This window comes from Sorex araneus, chromosome 10, assembly GCF_027595985.1.
Source record: "Sorex araneus isolate mSorAra2 chromosome 10, mSorAra2.pri, whole genome shotgun sequence".
NCBI lineage: Eukaryota > Metazoa > Chordata > Mammalia > Eulipotyphla > Soricidae > Sorex > Sorex araneus.
In genome coordinates this window covers 51,693,633-51,713,212 of record NC_073311.1, presented here as the reverse complement: position 1 = coordinate 51,713,212, position 19,580 = coordinate 51,693,633, and the positions used below count along the sequence as shown (strand labels likewise).

The window sequence follows — 19,580 nt, the reverse complement described above, 5'->3', positions numbered from 1 at the left end:
CATCGGAGTCTCTGGGAAAGCGGAAGGGAAACGCTGAATGAAGTCTCCACCTTCTCTGTAGCATCAAGAACTCCTCCACGCAAGAGGAACTGTTAGGAAGATTCAACTTTGGACTCAGAATATATTATTTGGAATTTAATAACAGTTTTGTATAATAAAAGGAAAGTCCTAAAGTCTCTAACTTGACTCAACAAAAGTAACATATTTATAGTTTCTGTTCTTTGTAAAGTTGTACAGACTTGAGTCTACCATTGTGTAATCTTCTCAGATTAGCTCATAAATTCCAAAGATTTTGGGAAAATCACTCGTGAAGGTGATTAACAACAATTTTAGTAATTGGTATTTTTTAATTAAACACTTAAAGATATTTAGTTTTTATCATATTTCAGAATTTTAAGAAGTCTATTGTACTATACCCTTTGAATGTGTTATCAACTGTATGCTAGAAAAATATAAATTATTATTGTAACAACAGCACAGGTCTATTACATCTATTTTTTTTATTTTTTTATTTTGTTTTCTATTTTGAGTTAAAAAACAGTTGTATTAATTAACTGATTATTGCCAGAGAATCTTTTCCGTTGGAAAAGTTCTTTTCCACTCTTAAGCCACCTGCATTTTATTTTTAAACATGATGATTTACACTGTTGTTTATAATACAGCAGTTTCAAGCATTCAGTCTTCCAACACCTATCCCACCGCCAATGTGACCTTACTCCACCAATATCCCCAGCTTTCCACACCCCCCCCAAGCCTGACTCCTTAGCACACACAAGACAATTAATCTTACATTGCCTGTTACAACAAAATGGAAAATGCAATTATCAAAAAAAAAACAGTTTAGAAAAGAAAATTTGTGAAAACTATTATATCTGACAATGGAGTTATTAAAGTCATTAAGGAATTCCTGCGCTATTTTGTGCTTGTCTAGATTTCTGTGGTATTGTTTCATTTATTGAACTTAGTGGACTTCTGTGCAACTTTCTCATCTATTTTGCTGGCTCCTACTGGGCTAACAGTGTTCTGAATTTGGATATGTCACGTGGCCTCATCTGTAGCCGCTCACTCCTGGAGCAGAAGGACTGGAATGATTCTTTCATTTAGTGTCTCTTGAGATAAGTATGAAGCTGTGGATCTGGGTCATTTCTATGCCAGAGCCAGTGGGGTGTGAGTCGGGCTGCTGGGGTTTTAACAGGATGGGGACTCAACCCAATCCCCTCCCAGGAAGACCCCAGAGTTTTCCACTGAGACAGATCTACCTGGAGTTCCTGAGATTTTTCATCAGCTTGGTGTCTCTTCCAAGATTATATGTGCATTAATATAATATACATTATTGGTACAACATACAATATGTGTATATGTGACATATGCATATATACGTATATTATTATATAGACCTAATATATAATATAGGTTCAATATATAATATGTGCTCATATATGCATATATTGTATATTGCACCAATTACATATATATGTATGTGTATATATATAATATATATAAGATCTTCCTACAATGTTTCCTATACCTTTCACTTGAATGTTTAGTTACTCTTTCAGATCCCACTAAAACGTTTTTCCTGTTTCACTATTTTGATATTCTTCAAATTTCAGTATCAAACACTAAAATGACTTTGCAGTGAAAGATAAAAACCATTAGTGCCCCAAATTAAAACTGGTCCTATATAAATGAAAGAACAAGAAATAAAGAGTGAGAGGAAACAGCAAGAGAAAAAGAGAAAGAGCCAGAGAGAGAGAGACAGAGACAGAGACTTATAATAGGGTAAAGTAGAGCAGAGCATGAGGACAGCAAGTTATAACTATTCTGGTGGTGAGCATGGTGCAGAAACATTGTATTCCTGGAACAATAATTTTTAAAGTACTGTAAATCACAGTGTCTAAATAAATTAGAAAATAACAAATTAGTCTGAATTTTATAATAATTCAGACAATGTTTAAAGTCCAAACGGCTTTCATACAGGTTCCGGATAGGAGCTGTGGTGGTAGCGCAGTCGATAGGGAGCTCACCGTGCCTGTGGCCAACCCAGGCCCCCTCCCCAGCACCTCGTATAGCCCCTACGTCCACCAGGAGTGATCCCAGAGCGCAAAGCAATAAGTGCACCCTGTGCATAGCTGACTGTGGCCCGAAACAAACAAAAAATTAAAAGGTCCGTGGTAAGTTTTCAGACCACGACAGCAGTACTCAGAAACTACTCCAAGTACAGTGCTCGGGGTTCTTTCCAATAGTGCTCAGGAGACTTTGTGGTGCCAGAGATCAATTCTGGGACTCCTGTATGCAAAGCATACACTCTAGCTTTTTGAACTATTTCTCAGTCAACTAATTTTAATTTTTATGCTATATACTTGTTATATGCTATTTCACCCATTGTTAAATTTATTTTGAGAAGACCTTTTATTCACCTTTTAAAATTTTTAATAAATAAATTTATTTATTAAATAAATAAAGAGGGTCTCTTGCCCGCACGCCTGGCTGTCTTCCCCGGGGCCCCTCAGAGGGGATGGACTCCAGCTTCCCTCCCCACCCTGAGCAGAGCTCCCAGCAGCCGAAGACCACCGAAACCTAGCTACAGCCATGCTCGAGGCCCCTCTCCACATGTTCAGACAGGCCTCATGCATGAAGGTACGGGCAGAGGAACCCAGGTGTGTATAATCCCAACAACAGCCAACATCCAGAGAGAGACTTAAAAGCAAGCTCTCAGAAGCGGTATCTTTAGCCTACTTCTCCTCTGGGAGAAACTGGCAATCTTCTGAGAGTGCCCACATGGGACAGCCTTGCAAGCTTCCCATGGTGTATTCATATGCAAAATCCAGTAACAAGCTGGATCTCATTCCCCTGACCCTGAAGAGCCCCCAGTACAACACTGTTAGGAGGGCCAAGTCGAGATAGACTTCTAAGATCTCAGGGAAAGGACGAAATGAGATGTTACTGAACCCGCCCGTGATTTCGTGATTCGTGATTCGTGATTCGTGATGATTTAAACTTAAAACTTTGAAAGACAGAGATTAGATATTCCTGGTTATCATTATAAATAAAGTTTTTATCATATAAAGAAAGGATACATTTCCATGTCTTCTCTTTTTCAGAATTATGTTTGTCAGTTCTATTCTCTGGAACATGAAGAAGCACTTTAAATATAAGGAATATGATATGAAGACGCTCAGTCTTGGGGCAGCAGTTATATACAGTGGGCAGGCACTTTCCTTGCACCTGGCTGACCTGAGTTCTATCTCTGCCATCCCATCTGGTCCCCTGAGCAAATCAAATGGCACAAGATTCTGCATTTTTATCCATTAAAATTTTATTGGGAAAATCAAACCAATCGGAAACACACTGGTGGGAAAGATGGGAGGAAGCAGGAATTCTCAATGCTGCATCTGGGGACCAATAGTCACCAAGTATGAGAACTAAATAGCATCAATATTTAACTGTACAGACATTGCAGAGAGAAACTATACTGCCAGAGAGTCACGTCAGAAATAATACTCTGTGGAAGGTGATACTGTATTAATTCCTGTGTATGAAACTTCTTTCTATCATTGTAAATTAAGGTTTTATATATCCTAGAAAATAAAAGTTGTTGAATAAATGTTGGTACAACATTTGCAACTTCTTATAAAAAAAATGCAGCAGCTCCTAATGCTATGTTATGTAGCCATCAGAAAGATATAGTTCTAAATAAAGTATAAAAGGGCTGTGATTTTATAGTTATATAATATCAAGTTAAGCAGATACCATGTATATGCTTGTACTTTCCTAGATGATGCCTAGAATAACATCTAAAAGTCCACTATGTTTCTAAGTTGAGAAGTAGGTAAATAGAGGACAAGAATATTAAAGAAAATTATTCATTATTTTATATCTGATAGTTTGGATGCTTTACTACTTTAGTACTATGTTAAAAATGGTCAAGCAAATTTAATTAAACTGTTAAGAAAAACAAATTGATTTTATCAATCAAAGTAAATTTGATGTTTATAAATAAAATTAATTGATAAGTTCATGTATTTCAAAAATACTTAATATATTAATAATTTTGTTTAAAATTTTATATAAAATGCCTGCATTTTTTTTGCTTAAGAATATTTGAGACCACAATTCTTCATAAAGCATATACAGCTATTTTGATAGAAAAAATTTTTTTCAAATAGTTATTAAAAATGAAAATTTTCTAACTTTTATACAGTTTCTATTTTCATTATGAAGAACTTAAATTCCTTTCACAGATGAAATGAAATTCTTTAGTACAAACAGCATCCACTATGTTTATTGACTTGAGACGTCCACATTTCTCCTCTGATTCAAATGTAGTTGCTTGAAAAGTCCTGCATTAAAAAACATTTTTGCTTTTTAAACACAGTCCTTGAGTAAATTTGTCACAAGCTTAAAACATTGTGCATTTATTTCAAGGAACATCAAAATCATATGGCAGGTGTGTAACTCTAAAATTATAAGATACACCATATGTAAAATTAAGGGAAATATTTCCACCAGTGGACAAGAAAACTAAGTAGAAAGGGTACTAGAGAATAGAATCTGCATACTTTCAGACATAAACATTTTAAATTCTTTAGACACTTCTAAAGCTTCTGGAGAGTGATTAAGTATAACAAGTGGTCAGGAGTTAAATATTTAAATACTTATTATGCACCATTACCATTCTTGTAAGACATTTTAGTCTTTTACAGAAAAAAATATTACCGTTAAGTAGTAATGGATAGACTGTTAAATATCAAATGTTCAGGAAACTGGACAAGATTTTTTTTTTTCTTTTTGGGTCACACCCAGCAATGCTCAGGGGTTACTCCTGGCTTTGCACTCAGGAATTGCTCCTGGCAGTGCCTGGGGGACCATATGGGATGCCGGGGATCGAACCGTGTCAGCCGTGTGCAAGGCAAATGCCCTGCCCGCTGTGCTATCGCTCCGGCCCCAGGACAAGATATTTTTATGATTATGACTGTGACCTAACCTTTATTACCTGTGTGAGGTTGTTGTTTTATATTTTCCCAATGTCACTAATGATGAACATCTTTTCATATTTTGCTTGAAAATCTGTATACGATCATTGAGGAACTGTCTGTTAAGTTTTCTCTCCATTTTTGATGGGATTATTTTCTTGTTGAGCTTTGTGAGTGCTTTGTATATCTTGAACTCTAGCCCTATTCCAATGTATGATAAGAGGATATTTTGTCCCATTCAACAGAATATCCTAATTAGTTGTCAAACTTAATAAGTGCAGAAGCTTTTGAGTTTGATGTCATCATGTTTGCTATTTCTACTTCTGTCTTCTTTGAGAGTGAAATAATCTTATTAATAACTTCTTCAAGTTCAATATCATGAAGAGCTTTGCCTATCCTTTCCTTAATGTGTTGTTAGAGACACGGGTCTAAAATTGTGATCTTAAACCATTTTGATTACCCTTTAGGATGGTGTAAGATATGAGGCCAGTTTCTTTTTCTTACTTGAAGCTGACTAGTTTTCCCAGCTCCAATTGTTAAAGAGGCTTTCCTTACTTCATTTAATGTAATCAGTGCCTTGGCCAAAAATTAATGGTCCATATATCTAAGGGTTTACTTTGGGGTTCACAATTACATTTCATTAGTCTGATGGCTTGTCTTAATTTCGGTGCCATATTGCTTTTATTAGTATAGCTCAGTAGCATAGCTTAGAGTCAGAGAATTCTGCCACAGCTATACATTTAATTTAGAGAAAGAGAGAGACCAGAGCAATAGCATAGTGGGTAGGTTGCTTGCCTTGCATGTGCCTACCCAAATCCCCCATGCACCACTAGGAGTGATTCCTGAGCGCAGAGCCAGGAGTCACCCCAACCATCAGCAAGTGTGGCCCAAAAACAAAAAAAAACAAAACAGAGAGAGTGCAAGACTTAGATAATTTTTTATAATATATAAAAATTATTACATATTTAGTTTCCACTAATCACATCAGGCAATACAACGAATGTCATTGACTATATTAGGAATAGGAAAGACACAATAGCAAAAAATGTTACGTTATTGTATTTATAGGGACCATCAATTACTCAATACAAGAAGAAATGATGGTTTGGGGGCCTTATTATGTGATATTTAGACACTAGCATTTGGTTGTCTGCCTGAAAGAAAAATCAATCATAAGATGTTCTCTAAGTACCCAAGAATTTTATATATTCTCAGCTTATAGTCTATGAATCAGTCACTGAGATAAAAGAAAGCCCATAAAATCAAAACATACAATTTCCAAGAAGGTCCTGTGCCATCTGTCCACATCCAGGGAGAATTAGTTCCTTTTTTATGCAATCCAACCCAATAACTATATTTAATTTTTGATTGGATAAATAACTGTTAAAAAATAAAATGGCCAGTATTATTCATAATATCAATAATTATACTTTAGCTACAGACAATTAATATAAAGCCAGGTACATTTATCTCCAAGAACTCTCTCAATAAACAGAGATGGTACTATTTTTCTATTGTTCTGATTTTAAAAGTGAAAGTGCAGATATATAAATGAATGAATCCCCAATTATTTGTAACTAAAAAAAAAAAGAAGCAATGGAATTTTTACCTCCACATACAATCAGTTACTCTAAACCCAGAACCAACCTTAATCAGAAAAAAATCTTGAAAAATATAAAAATTTAGTTCAAAAAACAAATAAAATATTCTTATTATTAAATAATATAGGAATATTATCTATTTGGAAAAATAAAACATCAAGAACTTTTAGCTAAAATAAATAAAATTTGTACAACCCAAGAAAAATGTAAACTGAAAGCAAACAAAATTTGCACACAATATATCTAATAAAGAATCAATATCTAAGATTTATGGATAACTTATGCAACATAATCTAAAGAAAACAACCCAAACAAAGATCATGCACTTTAGATAAACATTTCTCAAAAAATACATGCATATATGAAAAGATGCTCATCATCACTGGTTCCAATTTAAATGCAAATTTAACTTACCATACTTACCACCTCATACCTCATACTTCTGAGAATGGTTTCCATTGAAAAGAGCGTTTTGAAACAAGTGTTGGTGGACAGTATGGGTTAAAAAGAAAAACTTTCATGCACTCTTGGTGAGAATGTAACTTGGTAGCAATATAACTTTAAAAAATGATATAGAGCTTCCTCAAGAATGCAAATACAAAGGAACAACGTAATTCATTTTGCCCATTTTTAATATAACTACTTAAATAACATTAAAAAACTCAGCACAAAAAGTCACGTTTATCCCAACATTTGTTGTAGCATTGCAATATAGCTAAATTGTGGAAGCAAACAAATTTCCTATTGACAGATGATTAGAGAAAAATTATGTAGCACATTTATACAAAGTAATACTAATCGGCAATAAAGAGAAGAAAAATGCCATTCACACCAAAATACAAGGGTCTCCAAGAAGCTATGCAAGGCAAGTGAAGTACAGGCAAAAAGGACAAGTACCTGATGATTCCACATTTATGTGCAATGGAAACATATAAAATTGATAAAAACTAAATAAAATTGTGGACATGGATAACAAACTAAGGTACTGATGGGAACCTTAATTATCTTCAATAGGGAGTAGGAGACAAGGTAAGGTGGTGTGGAAAAAGATGAGTCATTCAGGTGGTACCAGCCCTGCCCTCCACCAAGATTTAAGCGCAGAGGCTGCACGTGTGCGACCTTTCAGCTGCTGCAGGAGCATGATCCCAGAGGCCAGCTAAACTACTCTGGGCAACAGCAGCTTCTTGCAGAAATGTCTCTAGACTGTGAACTGAGCCACGGCCCCATGTCGCACCAGTAGGGGAAGGGCTTTTCTCTCTCAGCTTTTCCTTTCCAGGCACAGCATGGCGACCACCATTTTATGAGCACTACAAAAGGGAGGTACAAGCTTGCAGTGATGCAATTTCTGGCAGAAATTTTCCTGGACTTAGTTACTAAAATACAGAAATCCAAAACCGTGCAGCCACAACAGCCGCGACCTCCTATCTCTTAATTGTCAGCAATGGAAAACAAATTATCAAATGCTTCCTTTTCAACAGGTCTGACTTTGGTGGGGAAACTCCAAACAATAATGGTGAGTTTTTTGTTGAAATATTGAATATAATCAAAGTAAAGTAAAATCTATCAGCTACACAGGTTGGGGGCAGGGTTGGGGGGAGGTATACTGGGGTTCCTGGTGGTGGAATATGTGCACTGGTGAAGGGATAGGTGTTGAGCATTGTATAACTGAGATTTAAGCCTGAAAGCTCTGTAACTTTCCACATGGTGATTCAATAAAAAAAAATTTTTTTAAAGACTCATTCATTGTAAAATTAAGCAAACAATTTGCTCGAATATTAAAAATTAAACATCAATAATAAGAAAATATTAAATAAAATATGATGTGAATAAACATAGAAAGGTACAAAGATCACTAGAGTCATGGAAATTTAAATTAAGGCTACACAGATATATTTCTTAACTATTAAACTGACAAAAATTAAGAATACAACCCTGAGTTTATAGGATGGTAGAAATCAAAGATCCTTAAAACTGTTGCAAAAATCACATTGAAACAATTTGGAATTACACAATTTCCAACTCTTCCATACCATGTTACAAATGATTCCACTTCTAAAGGAATCTTTTAAAAGGTAACATAGGACATGGAAAACTCTTGCACGGAGTTTTCTAAGCATTACAATGGAGGATTATTCCAACAGCAAAAACTAAAGAACCCAAATACTACACTAAAGACAATGAGGTGTATTCCCACTGTAGAATATTACGCAGCAGTGAAATTAAAAAAAAAATACAGTTACAAGTTTCAAAATAGGTTGTCATTTGCTTGTTCTGCACACTCTTTTGTACATTTTTTGTTTATCAAAATAATAAATGGAGTATTCAGGAAACAGTCTTAATGCAAAAACATCATTAACACAACATGGTAGTATCATCAGGACCAGGTTATGTGAAATAAGCAAAAGGATAAATAAGTAGATTATCTCATTCACGTGTGGGACACAGAGAAACAAACAGGACAGAACAAACAAAACCACATGAAAACAAAGTCGTGAGCTCAGACTACAGAGTAATGGCTACTTCCTGTGGTTACTCTGGTGAACAGGAAGCAAGGAAGTAGCCATGAACTGTGCTTCGTACTTTGGTGCGGCTAGTGACATGGGAACATATTTTGAAGGGAATGAAATTGTGTCCTAAAACTTTAAACAGAATTATAAACTAATGCTACATCGGTAAATTAAAAGTTTATGTGCTTATGGCCACTCAACACCTTTATTGCAAACCACAACACCTAACCAGAGAGAGAGAACAAAAGGGAATTCCCTGCCATAGTGGCAGGGTGGGGTGGGGGGAGACGGGACTGGGAAGGGGGGGTGGGATGTTGGGTTTACTGGTGGTGGAGAATGGGCACTGGTGAAGGGATGGGTTATCAAACTCTGTAAGGGAGAAACATGAGCACAAAAATGTATAAATCTGTAACTGTACCCTCACGTTGACTCACTAATTAAAAATAAACTATAAAAAAAAAAAAAGAATAATAAAAAAAAAAAGTTTATGTGCTTAATTATGCAGCACTGTAGCACTGTCATCCTGTTATTCATCGATTTGCTCGAGCAGGCACCAGTAACGTCCCCATTTGTGAGACTTGTTGTTACTGTTTTTGGCATATCGAAAACGCCATGGGTTGCTTGCCAGGCTCTGTCATGCGGGCCGGATACTCTTGGTAGCTTACTGGGCTCTCCGAGAGGGACAGAGGAATCGAACCCAGGTCAGCCACATGCAAGGCAAACACCCTACCCGCTGTGCTATCACTCCAGTCCTTTAATTCAATAGATATACTTTATGAACCCCAAACATTTATTTAAATGTGAAACAATAAATTTTCCTTCCTAAATTTAATGTATAACTCATATTTTCTCCCTCTTGATCTCCACAAATATGTGCCTACATATATACCCACACGGAATCACACACATGTACATATGAACACTAACATTTATCCACTGCTATTAAACAGCATAGAAGAAAAATTTAAAAATAACCCCTTTTAATATATTCCTTTTAGATTTGTATATTTACATAGTAATTTTTATGAATAAAATATTGGATCGATGGATGAATAGTATTGAAGCTTCTCTAAATGGGCTTTACTGTCTCAAAGTCTCTGAAGAAGCACTAAAATTAAACATCTGTTCTTTCACTCACAATATTTTTTGTAATACGTTAGGGACAAACATAAGCATTTAAGACCCAATCTGTTTTCAAGTAGCTAGTATAAACCACCACTTTATCTAAACTCTTGGGCTTTATAAAACCACAAAGTATTTAAATCCTAAATTATTCATGTGACAGGAATTCTCATCTACATTAGAACCTGACTCAGAACTTTTTTTAACACCTTCACTATTCTAATTACAAATATGAAAGGGAAATTATTCTTCAGTGGGTTAAAAGTATGATACCTTATTTTTGCCTTAAGGGTAAAGTTTTGAGAAAATTCAAATAAGCTAAACTAGGTCATTTAAAAATATGAATAATAACTGTGAGAAGTTTAGTTGAAAATCTAATGTTCATATTGTTTGATAGCAGGAATAAAACTGAATTGGAAATCACAGAGAAAACTATGAATTATAAATAAGTTTAATTTATTTTTTTTCTTTTGGGTCACACCTGGCGATGCACAGGGGTTACTCCTGGCTCTGCACTCAGGAATTACTCCTGATGGTACTCAGGGGACCATAGGGGATGCTGGGAATCAGAACCAGGTTGGCTGCATGTAAGGAAAATGCCCTAACCGCTGTGCTATCGCTCCAGCCACTAATTTCTTAATTTAGGAATATATTGGTAGTATTTGGCATTCAAGTTCATACTTTGATTAAATCAATTTTTAAATTTATCCATTTTATATTACATTGTCCATTTATTTCTAATAGTGAGTGATTCACTGTGTTGCTATTTTAATTCTGTGTTTCATAAAAATGAAAATATAAGGTTTGTTTTAACATGTTCTCAAAAGTTGCCAATAGAAATAACATATCTTGGGGTAAGTATGAAAAGTTTGGTGCCTAAATAAACTTAAGGATAAAACCTACAGCATAAGGGGCTGGAGCAATAGCACAGCGGGTAGGGCATTTGCCTGGCATACAGCCGATCCGGGTTCAATTCCCAGCTTCCCATATGGTCCCCTAAGCATTGCCAGGAGTTAATTCCTGAGTGCATGAGCCAGGAGTAACCCCTGCGCATCACTGGGTGTGACCCAAAAAGCCAAAAATAAAAAATAAAAACCTACAGAATAAAATTAAATTTGCATTCATTTCCCCAAATCTTCAAAATCATAACAAAGATGACCCATCTTTTAAAAAATAATAATAATAAAGATTCCACTATATATCAAGATTACAGCAAAATAAACATTAAATTTTGACAATATATTTTTAAAACCATATTCATTCTACTTATCTATAGTAATATATGTTACTATATATTACTATAATTTTTATATAATTATAATTTTTCACACAATCATAACAGTTAAGAGAATCTTCTTTCCTCGGAAGTGTGATGACTCCTAAATGATGATTGTGGAAGAACAGAAATCAGCACAATGAGAAACTTTCTCCAAAAAGCTGAAGATCATTTTTATTTTGCCCCATGAGGACAAGTATTGAATAGTGCATAGTATACTACTAAAATGTATAGATATTTTATACATCATGACAATAATCAAACTTATTCCCTAACACCCACAGCTAAGCTACTGATCTGGATTAAGACAAGGATTCTCCAGTCCAATTCCTGGCAACCTCATATGGTCCACCACACATCACCAGAAGGGATCCCTGAATACAGAGCCAAGAGCAAGCCCTGAGAACTACCACGTGGTTCCCCCCCCCCGCAAAAAAAAATCAAAAAAAGTAAAGTAAAACAAGGGTTATCCCATGTTATGCCTGTGTCAATTCATCTGCATAGAAATTGGTGGCATGTACAAAAGTTCCAAAATTTTCAAGTAATATTGGAGGAAAATCTAAACAATGCTAACTCAAGATATGCAAACTCCTCATCAAGCATCTACAAAAGTATGATAAAGTCAGGGTACCTGTTCCTCTTGGTCATCAATCTTAATGAGATTGGATTCAAGGTCTTGGCATGATTTCCGACTCTCATTCCAAGTTTTCTCTTCTTTTGAAAAATAGTAACAGTTTTTTCCACAGCAGGACCATTTTCCTTGATATACATCACAGTCTTTCTCTAGGAAGCAAATCCCATCATGATACTCAAACCAAGGCCATTTATGTTACTTATGATGCATAAAACTGCTTATTTTAAACTGAATGTCCAGCAAAAAGGTGGCCCTGTATCTCTATATTTACATGTCAGAAACAGTTCTTCCACCAAATTCTCTAATAATACGGAGTCAGAGACTGTCACTGACAGATCCAAGGCAATCGTTTCAATTAAACCCAAAAATGTTAACTTCTCTGTACAAATCAATTTCAGTAATAATAAGCAGCTTTCCATCTTGGGAGAAGTCCATTAATGTAAATATCTGGGAATAGTTGTAATTCCAAAGAAGGAAATTTTTATCTAAATTTCAAATAGTGTATAGTATGCTAAAATCTAAAGATCTATCATACATGATGAAAATATATCATACATGATTATTTTAAGCATAAAATAATCAAATCAATACAATAACACAATAAAGTTTCTCACTGTGTATATGTTAAGCTCTATAAAAGATTTGTAGAGAAAAGTTGCACCAAGTTTGAGTTCAGATTAAAGCGCCTGTAATGCTAAGTGAAATGAGTCAAAAAGACATAGAATGACTGCACTCATTTGTGGAATATAAAGTAACATAATATGAGACTGACACCCAAGGACAGTAGAGATAAGGGCCAGGAAGATTGCTCCATGATTGGAAGCCTGCCTCATGAGTTGGGGAAGAAGGCAGCTGGGATAGAGAAGGGATCAGTAAGTCAATGATAGCTGTAGGGATGGCTCGGGATGGGAGATGTGTGATGAAAGTAGATAAAGGGCCAAACGTGATTCTTTATCTGTACTGCAAATCATAATGCCTAAAGGTAGAGAGAGAGTATGAGGGAAATTGTCTGCCATACAGGCAGGGGCAGGGTTGGAAAGTGGGGGGATACTGAGGACATTGGTGGTGGAAAATGTACACTGTGGAAGGATGGGTGTGTGTTCGATTATAGTATGACTTAAAGTCAAACATGAAAGCTTTGTAACTGTATCTCACAGCCATTCATTAAAAAATTAAATAAATAAAGCTCATATAAAATTTTTGTTTGGTTGCTTGACTGCTGGTCAGCTTTCATGTTCCTCAGGTAGATATCCGAAAACGGTATTGCTTGATCATATGGCATCCCCGCTGCCCTTCTTAATACCTACCCCAGAGCCCATAAACGCTATGTCAAACACGCAAACGCGAAAGACATTTGCACTCCAATTTTCATAGCAGAGCCATTTACAGTAGCCAGGATTTGGAAGCAACCGAAGTGCCCAAGAACAGATGAGTGGCTAAAGGAAATGCAGTAACGCCAGAGAGATAGCACAGAATTTAAAGAACTCGCCTGGCCAGTGGCCATACTCAAGTCAATTCTCAACATCCGTCCTAAACACAGAGCCCCAGGAGTGAGCCCTGAGCACTGCTGAGCATGGTCCAACCCCTCTCCCCCTTCAAAAAATAAAACTGTGTTATATGTATTTGCGGTCGACTATTACTTGACTTTGAGATAAGATGAAAGCATGCCATTTGCTTTCAAAGGTGACATTCTGAATAAAATGTTTTAATTTCATACTGAAATGAGACACACTGCATAATTTCATGAAAAGGTCTATAAACTTCCAAATTGCATTTTCAGTACATACCTTTGATAGTTTGTGAAAGTGTGTGACTTTTTTCATTTGTGACTTTGTTATCTTGTATTTTCCACTTAGAAGAGCACTGAAAAACTTCATGTTAGAAATCAAGTTAAGAATTACTCTAATTGAGTGCAGCCACGTGGGCTTTCCCATTTCTCCGCGCCCGCACCCCCAGAATGACTGACGAAGAGGACGGAGCTGCTTGGGACACCGGCAGCCCACCAGCAACCTGCAGTATGTGACTTGAGAGTTTCTGCCAGGTCCCCCGAGCGGGGGCCTGGCGTTTCTCTTTTTTTTTTTTTCTTTAATCTATCTCTCTTCCCCTCAACCTCTGGGCACAGCACAGCATCTATCCCACTTCTGAGCACAAAATGGAGAGACGCACCCAAGTGCGCGGCGCGGCTGGCGGGGGATCGAGGGCGGGGAAGTACCGGTCTCCGCCCACATCGGACACTTAAAGAGAGTGCAGCCACGTGGGCTTTCCCATTTCTCCGCGCCCGCACCCCCAGAATGACTGACGAAGAGGACGGAGCTGCTTGGGACACCGGCAGCCCACCAGCAACCTGCAGTATGTGACTTGAGAGTTTCCGCCAGGTCCCCCGTGCGGAAATCTCTCTCTCTCTCTCTCTCCTTCAACTTTCTCCCTGGACTTTAGACAGAAACCCAAAACCGCGCGGCCGCTGCCGCGGCCGCGCGACTTAATGTCATCTTAGTATCAGCAGTATGTAATGGTTCCTTCTTAATGGGTCGGACTTTTGTGGGTGATCCTAACAAGAATAGTAAGTATTTTGTTGAAATATTGAAGGCAATCAAAATGGTAGCCATCTCTCTAGACTGAACTAAGCTATATCCCCACGCTGGCTGAGAAGAAATATCCTTCTTTCTCGGGAAGAAACGTGGCGTGGTGTCAAACATAGTGTGATGTCCATTAAGCAAACAGACCTGGTGGCGTGGGAATGGGAAATAAGGGGAAAAATTAGGTACATGGACCAGCGGGACGCTGGTGGTATCTCGAGCCGGAGCCGATATCAGCGCAAGAGCTTTGGTTCCAGAAACTGCTTCCAGACACTCTACTAGACTATCAACTAAGCCAGAGCCCCACGCCGGCTGATGACGGGAAATAACCATCCTCTACGGTTTTTTTTTCCCTTTGTCAGACAGCGTGGCGATTACTAAACAGGCGTGAACTCGGTGGGGCGGGGCAAGGGGGAAAAAGAAAAGTTATGTAACAAACAGCAGGACTTAATATCTCTATATGCTTAGTAATGGAGAATTATCAAATGCCTCATTGGCAATAGGACTGTCTTTTTCTTTTTGGGGGGAAACCCCAGCAACGGTAGTGAGTTGTGTGTTGAAACATGGAATGTAATCGAGATAAGCGCAAATGAAGTGAAACCTATCACGTATAAGGGTGGGGACTAGGGAGGTGGGAGGGGGCGGCAGATAGACTGGGGGGGTTGGGAATGTAAGATGGGCACTGGTGAAGGAAGGGGTATTTGAATATTGTATAACTGACATAATCCTGAGAACTTTGTAACCCTCCACTTGGTGATTCAATAAAAAAAAAAATAAAATAAAAAAAAAATTTAAAAAAAAAAAAAAAAAAAAAAAAAGAATTACTCTAATAAATACCACATAACTGTAACCATTTAATCAAACCCTAACTGGCAAAGCAAATTATGTTGATTAAATGAAGTAGAATCAGAGAAAATTAGCTTAAGACATTTTGAAATGATATAATGTGGATTTTAAAATATAACAACTCATGTATTATTGCAAGCAAGCAAATGTTTTCTTTGTTGGCTGACTCCAAAATAATTCCTATCTATCTGTTACATCACATCTATTATTATTTCCGTTAAAAATGCTTTCTTGGCCTTAGAAAATTTCTAATTTTCATAAGACATATTCAAGTCACTATCCTAAACAAATAATCTCTCACTTTAAAAAATACAATGAAAATATTTCCCTTCAAACTGAAATCATTCAGAGTTAAACTTTTTATTTCTGTGTCTTTGATACTATGCTTCACACAGCTGTACGACTGAACCTAAAAGTAATAGTTATCAGGAGGAAAGAAATCTTTTAAAAATATGTGTACAAGAGTTTTTAATTCATAGAAACACTGGTGAGTAGAATTTAATCATAAAAAATACACTTTAAATTTATTTTCTTTTGATTACCTAAGCAGTGTTACAGTATTTAAGGTGTATAATATTTAAATAATGATCATCTCATTATTTTTCTCTTTTACTCTGGTTATTAAAAACTTATGCATAAAAATAAGTTTAAAACCATATGGAACACATTGTACATATGAGTAATTTTTCCATGGCTTAGAGTGGTTATGACATTTTATATTTATGATAACCTAAGTAATAACAAAATAACAAATCATTATAATAATCAGAATTACCAACACTAAAATTATTGTTAACATAATAATTTCTTTAATATTTTTGGACCAAACTCGGCTGTGCTCAGATTTACTCCTAACACAGGGATTACTCCCAGAGGGGATAGAAAGACCACAAGACACGCCAGCGATAAAACCAGGGTCTGCCGCACCCACCTGCTGAACTATCTCTTTGGCCCCAAGATTTCCACAGAATTTTATAGTTTACAAAGACTCACCAGAGATTCGGTATTCATAGTAGCCCGTTTTCCAACTTAACTCATTTTTCTAAACATCAATTTTTATTACTTGATACTCACACATATATCCCAAGGTAATGGTTGCCAGCAAAAGTAAAACACATAAAATTCCCAGACTGGATGCAATACAATGCCATGGAAATCCTATACAAAATCAACACACAAAAGAGATGATAAGCATTGAGTAGAGCAAAGCCCCAGACTTAGAACAATAGGTAAATTATTTGTTAAACTATTATCACAATTTTTATTTTATTTTTAATTTTTTTATTTTAATAAATCATCATGAGATACATTTATTGACTGACAGACTTTCATGACTGCGTTTCATGCAAACAATGTTCAAGTACCCATCCCTCCACCAGTGCCCATTCTCCACCCCCAATGTCCCCAGTACCCAATTTTTGTCTCCACAAATCTTATCAGTCTTAGATTATACTTAAATAAAGAAAAGATACAATGTTAATTATGTACAGACACGGTTGTCACTATCTTATTGTTTTTTTATATGTTTTCAGGAAAAATAGAGCATTACCTCTCTTAATCTGCACTGGGCATCTTCGGGGCTTTCCTTTGAGTTTCATGTTCCTATTCAACAATTTTTTCTCTTTCACTTTGAAATCTGCAGACAAAATATATAATGAAGTCTCGAAAAGTTTTATAGGCATTGATTACAATACTGAAAAATTTAAACATTCATCATGAAGTAATAAAAAGATCTTAAGTATTAACATGGCATCCCGAACCAAGTAAGCAAAACTATATATATGGAACAATATATAAAAAGATCAAAAGATATATATGTAATTAACATAAACATACATTCACATACATATATTATATATCCAGAAATATTTTAACTATATTATAAATTTTAAAATAATTCCATTAAGATATTGAATAATTTCAGGGCTGGAATGATAGCACAGCGGGTAGAGCGTTTGCCTTGCACACGGCCAACCCGGATTTGATTCCCAGCATCCCATATGGTCCCCCCAGCACTGCCAGGAATGATTCCTGAGTGCATGAGCCAGGAGTAACCCCTGTGCATTGCTGGGTGTGACCCAAAAAGCAAAAAATAAAAAAAAGATATTTAATAATTTCAGGGGGCTGGAGCGATAATGCAGCAGGTAAGGTTCTTGCCCTGCATGGGGCCGACCTGGATATGATCCCTTGTATCACAGATGGTAAACCCACCCCGCCAGAAGTGAATCCTGAGTTCAGGGCCAGGAGTAAGCCCTGAGCACAGCGAATGTGGCCCCAAAAAATAAAAAGAAAAATTAAAAATTAATAATTTCTCCTTTAGAAATATGACAATGATTCCTTTTTTTTTAAATAACATTTCATGGGGCCTGAGCGATAGCACAGCGGGTAGGACTGCCTTGCATGAGGCTAATCTGGGTTTGATCCACAGCATCCCATATGATCCCTGAGTACCGCCAGGAGTAATTCCTGAGTGCAGAGCCAGGAGTAACCCCTGAGGATCACCAGGTGTGACCCAAAAAGCAAAAAATATATAGTAATAGTTTTTCATAACTTTACAAACTACCAGATTGTTCTCAGTTGCACATTGGAATATCACAATAGCTTATGATTTTGTCATTTAATTATTTTGTAATGTGAAGAAACTTGATTTGGACAAGTTTTAAATAATGATAAGGTATTATTACCATGTTTTAATATACATTCTTTTTTTACATAGCAACAGATAATAAGGTAAATCTTCCTCTAAAGTAATGTATTTTTCTTGCTAACTACTTCTCTTAGTTAATTCATTCATTGAATAAATATCTAAATAACAAAAGACATGCTTTAAACATAAAAATACTCATAAAAATTCAGACTTTATATTATATGTAACTTTACTATGAAACAGTTTAAACTTGGAAACTATTTGTTGATTCATTAGACTGGGAAAGAAAATAAATATGAATTTATGAGATCTAAAAAAGAATTTTTATAGGATCCAAATATCTGAGTTCCTAAAAGATAATAAATATTTTACCTACTTTCATACAGGTCCATCGCTGCCCTGGCCTGCAGAATGAAGTTAATAGAACATATAAATCAATGTGATCTTCAGCTCAGGTCTTTCCTGCAGCTATCCAAACCCCTACCAGCTGCAATGACCACAGAGGCGGGTCACACACCCACGATGACTGATAGTACCTACGTGGATTCTGGCGATTTCACAGTGGAAGCAGCATACGCTTGTCAGAAACAGGTTAAAATGTTCTACCTTGCTGACTTGTATCTCTGCTCAGACACTAGGAGGAACTGAACCAATGACTGTGCCTTAGTGACACTGTGTCAAAAAAAAAAAAAATCAATAGCCATATGACATGCAGCCACTTCACATAAAAAGTTTCCACTGAGGATGACTATTTTCCATTTACTTGTCTGAAATTGTGTCAGACAAGAGTTACCGAAAACTGAAACAAATATATTTCTAGGCTTCAATCATATCAATTCAGATCTGAGCTTTAGCAAATCACTGTGAAGACTAGGGGGGAAAAAATCTCTGAATCTCATCAGATTATAAAACTAACAACAAAAGTTTCAAAATTATAATAATGAAAGATATATCCATATTTAACTGCCAGGATTTAAACATTTTTTACAGCATGCCAGTAAATTATCAATTTTTCAATATCAATATGGTAAAATATATAAACCTCTAAAACTGGCATCAATGCTAACCCACTTTTATCAAATATCTGAAACATACCCAGATTGCTTAATCAAGTACAATAAACAGAAATACTTACAATATTGGATTCTCTAGTTTTCTACCTCTGTCTTGTATGATGAACAAGTGGTCAGAGAAAAACTTTCTCTTTAAATAATAAAAATTAAAATAAAATAAAACATTAATAAAAATTAACTCATAAACAGTAAGATAAGCATAAAATATTGAAGGAATTTGAATACAGTTCTTTTAAAACATTGAAGCTGAACTTAATCCCCGCCAGCGGTTGGAGCTGCAACCATGCACGAACTTACTTTAAATTGTGATTTGTCACTTCGG

At 36.1% G+C, this 19,580-nt stretch overlaps 1 protein-coding gene across 1 annotated transcript; it reads right to left on the bottom strand.

The window, feature by feature from the left end:
- Positions 1–4,216: 4,216 nt before the first annotated feature.
- Positions 4,217–18,577, bottom strand: LOC129399166 (natural killer cells antigen CD94-like). Its single transcript, XM_055118461.1, has 7 exons — positions 18,562–18,577; positions 17,088–17,174; positions 16,613–16,696; positions 13,904–13,987; positions 12,114–12,265; positions 6,250–6,356; positions 4,217–4,343 (listed from the first exon to the last, which is right to left on the bottom strand). The coding sequence occupies exons 1-7, from the start codon at positions 18,575–18,577 to the stop codon at positions 4,217–4,219; spliced, it is 657 nt and encodes a 218-aa protein (XP_054974436.1).
- Positions 18,578–19,580: the final 1,003 nt, after the last annotated feature.